This window comes from Pteropus medius, unplaced genomic scaffold (genome assembly GCF_902729225.1).
Source record: "Pteropus medius unplaced genomic scaffold, Ma_sr-lr_union100, whole genome shotgun sequence".
Lineage (NCBI taxonomy): Eukaryota > Metazoa > Chordata > Mammalia > Chiroptera > Pteropodidae > Pteropus > Pteropus medius.
The window spans coordinates 176,384-183,462 of record NW_024342475.1 but is presented as its reverse complement, the minus strand read 5'-3'; the positions used below and the strand labels follow the sequence as shown (position 1 = coordinate 183,462).

Genomic DNA, 7,079 nt, shown 5'->3' with positions numbered 1-7,079 from the left:
GATGACTTTCCACCTTGGGGTCTTGTGATGGTAAAGCATCTTAGCTCTAGAACCAGCTTGGCCCATCTATGCCACCAATCTGCTCAGCTTCTCTGTACCATGCCCTTGGACAGTCCCTTCTCATCCTGACTCTAGACCTGGCCACGTAATTTGCTTGGCCGTTGGGACAGTGGGCGACATGACATGAGCAGAGGCTTGGACAGTGCTAAAGTGCGGGGGCTTCTTCTCGCTGCCCTGGGGACCCCTGCCTGCACTGCCGTGTCAGGAAGCCCTGGCTAATCTGGGCGATGAGGGATGTGGCCCAGTCAGCCTGACACCCCAACCCACAGCCAGCCAACCCTCTGAAACAGAGCTGCCCAGCTGACAGGCAGCCAAACCCAGCAGAGAGCAGCAGGGTAATCACCCAGCTGATCCCAGGCCAAACTGCTGACCCATAGAATCATGAGTTAAATAAAAGGTGATTGTTCTAAGCCACAAAATTTTAGAGTGGTTTGTTATGTAGCAAAAGGTAACTAATACAGGTTTGTTCGCTGTTTCTGTGATGTGGTCTCTTTTCCCCCCAACAGGACCCAGTAAAAATCTCAAACTCTGCCACTTTTTAGCTGTGTGACCTCCAATGCGGCATCCATTTTCTGAGTCTCAGATTCTTCTGAAAACAGAGATGAAAATACTAGTGCCTGTCACATGGAGTTGTGAAGGTAAAATGAGAAAGAGCCCCTATGAGGCCATGGTGGTCATTTGTGCTGTTTATGAAACATGTCCATGTCATGGGGCAGGATTGTACTTCCTGGGGTTTGGTGGGGCCATGTGACTTGCTCCATCCAATGAGTTGTGTCAAGTCACTTCTGGGTTGGAGCATTTAATGACCCATTTGAAACTTTCCTGGGCTCTTTCCTGTGCACAGAAATGGGTGATGTTTGAGTTGGTGGCTGCTCTATGATGATGAACAGAACACCTGTGGACAGTGCTAGACATGTAGGTGAAGTAAAATTCAACTTTTTGTGAGTGGGTGCATGCTCAGCAAATACCATTCCTCTCCCTTCTGATAGAGGAGGAGGAGACTTCCCTGTTTCACTGAGGTTGGCTTTGACCGTATGATTTACTTTACTCAGTGGAATGTTAGCGGACTTGACCTCAGCAGGGGCCTTAAATGCGCTTGACTTTTGTGCTTCTGTGATCTCCCAGGGAGCCACTGACTTCAGAAGATTGTGGAACCCCAGGGAGGAGGACTGGAATCTTACTCCTCAAACTGGAGCCAAACAGCCAGAAGCAGAGCCACCCAGCCACCCACAAACCCTTAGCAAAAATAATACTTGCTATAAGTCTCAGTTTGGGGGTGGTTTGTTACACAGCATTACTGCACATTAGCTGACTAATACAACTTAGTCATTTTAAACCACTGAGATTAGGGACTGCTTTGTTACCGTAGCATAAACTCGTCTGTCCTGATTGATGCCAATGTTTAGCAGCTGCCAACTAATGGCCACTCAGTAAGTGGCAGCTATCACGATGATGACTATTTACTCAGACGTATTGTCTCTAGAAGCAACTTTGTCTTAAAAGTGCTAGGCACTGCACTAAGTGCTTTTTTAAGTTTCCTTTCATAAAACAACCTTATGAGGTTATAACTATTAATACCCACATTTTGCAGACATGAAAACTGAGGCAAAAAGAGGCAGAGGTTAATCAGGAGAGGTGATCATGGATTCTGGAGTCTGCCTCTCCACAGTGGTTTGACCCCAAGCAAGTGACACGACAACATGTACTGGAGCAGCTCATCTGTAAAATGGCATTATAATAACCACATAGAGCTGTCATGATTATGAAATGAGATACAGCATGGAAAACACTTAGTACAGAGGCCCGGCAGGAAGCGGTCCCTTAATGAAAGGTAAGGTTTTTCCTCTCTCCCTTGCAAAGAGGAGGTTCCCAAGGGTAGAGTCCCCTGCTTTCTGCCACCCACCTTCCCGAGACGCATCATGTCACAAGGACTCAGGATCGCTCGGCTTAATCTCTTTAATTTACAAGCACATAGGGAGCTGCAGGCTGAGGACAAATGGAAACCTCGAGGCACACATTTCTTAGTTCTTCACTCAGCCCTGCCGGGGGGCTGGAAGACAGTCTGCTCGGCGGAGGAAGTAGAGATAGGAGGCTGAGGGCACCTGGGCCCCAGGCTTGGTGTAGCAGGCGCTCTCTGTAGCACAACCGCGAGTGGCAAATTTGGCGTTGATAATACCTGGGGTGAGGGGCGGATTTCAGAATGGACTCGGGGTCCCCAACCTCTCCTTCCTCGTGACACGGGAGTCTTGGCCCCTGCCACCTCCTCGCCCAGTTCTGTGGGGCCACCGCTCCCCTAGAACCTGGAAGCATGGGCTTCCTGGTCTGGGGTCCCTGTCCCCTCCAGAGATCCAGGTGCCCCTCACCAGCCTGCACGTTGCCAGCGAAGTAGACGCAGTGCGTTTCCTGGCCAACACAGCGGGCTGCCTTGGTCCCTGGGCACGTCTCCTGGAAGGGTACGATGCAGGCGGGGCACTGGAGACCATTCTCGGTGCGATTGTTCTGCGGAGCTGGGGGTGTGAAAAGATGTTCAGACCCTTCCCCCAACCTCACAATAACGCTGGGGAACAGCGGTTGTTAACAGACACTGCATTTACAGGTGAGGAAACTGAGGCTCAGAGCAAACAAAGTGTTTGCCCAATGTTTCAGCGCACAGATGGGTGGCGGGCCAGAGCACGCACAGTGGGCTCCTGGGGCAGGCTGGGAGGGACTCCCCGTGAGGGGCCGGGCTGGGACTTACGGGGCACCGAGCCACGGTTGCAGCCGTCGCTCTGGCAGCAGTGAGTGTTGGACACCATGTAGTCCTTGGGGCCCATGGTGGTGGACACAAAACCCGAGTAGCAGTCACTAAACTTCATGCAGGCCTTGTAGGTGTTCACTGAGTGGCGGCCCTCTGCAGGAGGAGGACAGGAGGGAGGGGAGGGCTCAGCTGGCATTGACCCCTGCCTGAGGTCTCTCCCAACCCTACAGCTCCCCATCCCCACCTCCCCTGACCATCTAGGGTGGTCTCTTCCAGCCGCACACCCCCACCAAGCCGTGTCCCTGACCTGCCTGGAGAATGGTCTGGAGTTTATTAGGTAGCTCTCCTCGCCTCCCTCACCTCGTTGCCATAGCCCCTTGTCAGCATTTGGTGACCTCATGCAGTTCCTCATTGCCAAGCCCGGCATCTGCCTGACATGGTCCCTTCCACGCCACCCCAATTCCACAGCCATCCTCTAAAGGTGCTGCAGGTCGAGCGGTCTCTCCCGGGTCGCCTATGGCCACACCCATGCTGGTGTGCAATGCGCTCTTCCAATCTTCACGACTTTAGCACCCCCCGCTCCAAGTCACTTCCAACAAACTCTAGGATGCTGGAACCCCCACCCTCCACCCTGCAACACCCATATCCCTCTCTATCTAAGGCAGTTCAGGTCTCCCCTCATGGCCTCCTCCTCGACCTCCCACCTGATGGCCTTCTCTGCCGGCCCTTGGCTACCTTCTGTCTCACAGTGGAGTCTTTTCTCTGTCTTCCCCAGCCTTCCTCCTCCCCACCGTGACGGCGGAGCTTCCCCTTCACCCCACCAGCAGGTGCTTTCCACCTGGAGCTTTCTCGCCCCCACCCCAGGGGTCTGTATGTCCTCTCCTATATGGGGAGGTAGGGACGCCAAGAGGCTTCTTGCTCTTCCCAGTTGCTCACTGCTAGGTGAGAGAAAGGTGTGCACACCCCACCTTCCCTTGCATCGCCCCCCCCACTTGTCAGGGCGCACCCCTCAGGCACTCCTCGAGGTAGCCCCTCTGGGCACAGCCTTCGTCCCCACACCGTGCCCCATCATCCCTCCTCCTGTGACTCATGGTCTATTTCGGCTTGGAATGAACGCCCAGCCCTCTTCCATTGCTCCCTGCCTCCCCCGTCCTTTCTCCGGTCTGGGATGGTCTCGTCCATTTAAGTCATCCCGTCCTCCCCCATTTTACTCACAGGCTTCCCCATCTCTACTTCTCCATACGTTAGGATTAGTTTCCCTCTCCTCTGTCTGGTGAGGTCCCTTTGATGTCTCTCTTCCTCCCCCAGTATCGTCTCTCTGCTCCCGTCAGGATGGTCTCTTCCAGCTTGCAGGGCCCCCAGAACCGCTGGTGGAGTGTGTACCTCCCTGCGTCCCTCCCCAGAGGTCCCGCCTGATCACATTCCTCCCAACCCGCCCCAGCCTCTGCCTTCTCTACCTCCCACCCTCCTCTGGGCCATTAGATTCCTCCCCTCTCGCTACTCTGTTCCCATTCCCTTTCCTCACTCCCTCCTGCCTAAAAAGTCCCCATATTTGCCCCCTCCACCCTCATCTCTTTTGGAGAGTCTCATTTTCAGAAATCCCGGACAAGAATGGTTTCTAAAGCCCCAATGAATTCACCTCCCTCCATTCACCTCCAGACAGTCCGTCCCTCTCCCCCGCTCGCCCACCACGCGAACCCTGATGTCCCCACCCCCCACCTCGTTCGCACGCCCCGTTCCCCAGGGTCTGACGCCACGAGCACATACTGGTGGCCGACTCCCCCACGACGATCACGCAGGCGTCCTTGCCGGCCTCGCAAGTCTTCGTTTTTCCGCTGCATGTGGGCCCAGAGCCCCGGCACACCTCGCAGCTTAGCGGGCACCCTGCAGTGCAGAGGGCGGGGCTGCAGTCCCGGTGGGCGGTTTCGGACCACGACTTCCACTTGAGTCCAGAGGGAGATGGGGGCGGGGGACGGGACGGACTTTTGGGTCTGAGGAAGGTGGGACGGGTGCCTCCCCCATTGTTCATGGGCGGGACGTTAACCGCTGTTCAGGGAACTGTCCAAGGCTCTGACAGGGACGCGCTGGTGATGCCAGCAAAGCTGCTTCTTGGGGCGGGAAGCGACTCTGCCACGGGAGCCTGTTTACCTAATTACAAGGCTGGGGACTTTGGACGCTAGGGTCCTCTGAGAATGCTCAGGGACAGGGAGGGGTCCTGCCGCAGGTTTCCATGGACTTTTGCAAAACTTCAGGTCCCGCTGGTTCTTGGATATGGGATCCTTCTCGTAGGTACCGTGTGTAGGTGTTGCAAATAGCAGAAGCTCTGGCAGGGGTACCTGAGGCTATGGTCTGCATCTTCGGTCAAGGAGGGAGACTGAGGACCAGGGGCACTGAGGGCACAGACTCCTTGGTCCTGAGAAAGGAGGCGGCTGGGGTCCCAGACTTCTGGGTCCTGGGGAAGGTGGAACCTACCTGAACTCCTGCGTCTAAGGGAGGAGGGGATGGGGCCTTGAATTCCTGAGATTCCAAGGAGAAAGGAAATCTCTCCTTTCCCTCCAGATTTTTATTTAAAAAAAAAATTCTTTTTCAATTAGAGTCGACATTCAATATTATTTTATATTAATTTCAGGTGTACAGCATAGTGGTTAGATATTTATAGTGATTTAGTCTATACATAGTTATCCCTCCAAATTAAAAAAAAAAAAAATCTTTCCCTTTCTAGTCATGCTCTCATCTGATTTTCTAGAATTTAAATGTCTTTTTTTTTTTTTGTCTGGGGAAGAAAGGATTCAGAGCCCAACAAGCCCCCTCCTTTCTCAGAAATCCAACCACATGAGCTTCTGAGCTTTTCCTCCCTTGGGGCCCCGGGCTGTCTCTTCCTTTAACTTCAGTCCTGGCCATGAACCTGAATTCCCAGGACATCTGCTCTTTTCCCCTGGAGGCCCTTGCTGAATGCTCTCTCATAGTCCTCTCTTTTCTGAGGGTCCCAGGAGTCCAGGCCCCTGGTCACTTACCAAGACCCAGCAGGGTGCAGAACAGCATGCAGGCCAGCAGGAAGGTCCCAGGTCTTGTGGAGGGCCTCATGGTGTGTGACCCAGCAGTCTTGGGTTCCCAGCCCTTATAGGAAGCTTAGGAAGGGCGGGTCTAGACCTACCTTCACCCCGGGGTGAGAAATAGCTGAGGTAAGATCTCAGAGCAGCTCTCTGTGGCTCTGGGTTGGGGAGGCAAACTCAGAATTCAAAAGAAACACGGGCATCTTGTGCTCAGCCCCCTCCTCCACGGAGACCCCGGGAGTCTGGGTTTCCAGCCCCCTCTTCCATCAGGACCCAGAAGTTCACTTTCCAGTTTTCTCACCTTCCCAGTGCCCTCCGCCCCCCTCCTTTTTTTTCTGGCTTGAAGCTCAAGGTCAGAGTCGGGTCACTTGATTCCCTGTAGGTGTAGAGCGGCTACAGGGCTGAGATTCCTTCTCCCTTCTCGCTCTTCCCAAGGAGGCACCTGCGTGGGTGGGGCCCCACCTGGGAGTGCCCAGCATGCCCAGGCTCGTTCCGCGAGGGCCCGGGAGCCTCATCTCCCCTTCCTTCTTCAGAGGCTTTGCCCACACTTTCTGTTCTGTGTGCGGGCTGTCTCCTGCTCCGACCAGCCTCAGGCTGTACCTCTGGGGTATGGCAAGGACCGAACAGAGGAGTGCCTGTCAACGGGCAGGGACGAGTGTGGTAGGAGACAGATGCCCACAGGTCAGTTTGGGAAACTGAGGCATGGGTGGAAGTATTCTAGGCGGGGAGTGTGGGCGAATGCTCTGTGTTTTACTTAAGTCCTTCACCCACTGTCTTTTGGCCTCAGGCATAACCCTGGGAGAGAGCTGAGATTTTTTTTTCCGCGTGTGTGTGTGTGTGTGTGTGTGTGTGTGTGTGTGGTGTGTGGTGTGTGGTGTGTGGGTGTGGTGTGTAGGGAAGCCAGCTGAGGAGAGTGGGCGGTAGGAACCGGTGGCAGGCATAACCCTGGGAGAGAGCTGAGATTTTTTTTTCCATGTGTGTGTGTGCGTGTGTGTGTGTGTGTGTGTGTGTGTGTGTGTGTGGTGGGAAGCTAGCTGGAAGAGAGTGTAGCGGTAGGAACCGGTGGCGGGGATCCTGTTGCAGTAAGCAGCAGGCTTTCTGAGAAAAACTACTCGGGTTTGGGGTCCTCTAGGCTTCAGTTTGGGCGGTGACAGCGTCGTCCAATGAGAATGGAGAATTTCTTCTAGGGCCCAATCCCGAGGGCCGCTTGTGTTGCTAGGCGCCCGGTG

At 54.5% G+C, this 7,079-nt stretch overlaps 1 protein-coding gene across 2 annotated transcripts; it reads right to left on the bottom strand.

Moving 5' to 3' along the window:
• Positions 1–1,998: 1,998 nt before the first annotated feature.
• Positions 1,999–5,940, bottom strand: PINLYP (phospholipase A2 inhibitor and LY6/PLAUR domain containing). Of its 2 annotated transcripts, none has more exons than XM_039866066.1 (5): positions 5,812–5,940; positions 4,565–4,681; positions 2,798–2,950; positions 2,424–2,567; positions 1,999–2,236 (listed from the first exon to the last, which is right to left on the bottom strand). In XM_039866066.1, the coding sequence occupies exons 1-5, from the start codon at positions 5,879–5,881 to the stop codon at positions 2,094–2,096; spliced, it is 627 nt and encodes a 208-aa protein (XP_039722000.1). In that variant the 5' UTR covers positions 5,882–5,940; the 3' UTR covers positions 1,999–2,093. The 2 variants fall into 2 exon arrangements, with proteins under 2 accessions (XP_039722000.1, XP_039722001.1); XM_039866067.1 differs by lacking the exons at positions 4,565–4,681; positions 5,812–5,940 and adding exons at positions 3,158–3,311; positions 4,013–4,203.
• Between the last annotated feature and the right edge of the window lie 1,139 nt (positions 5,941–7,079).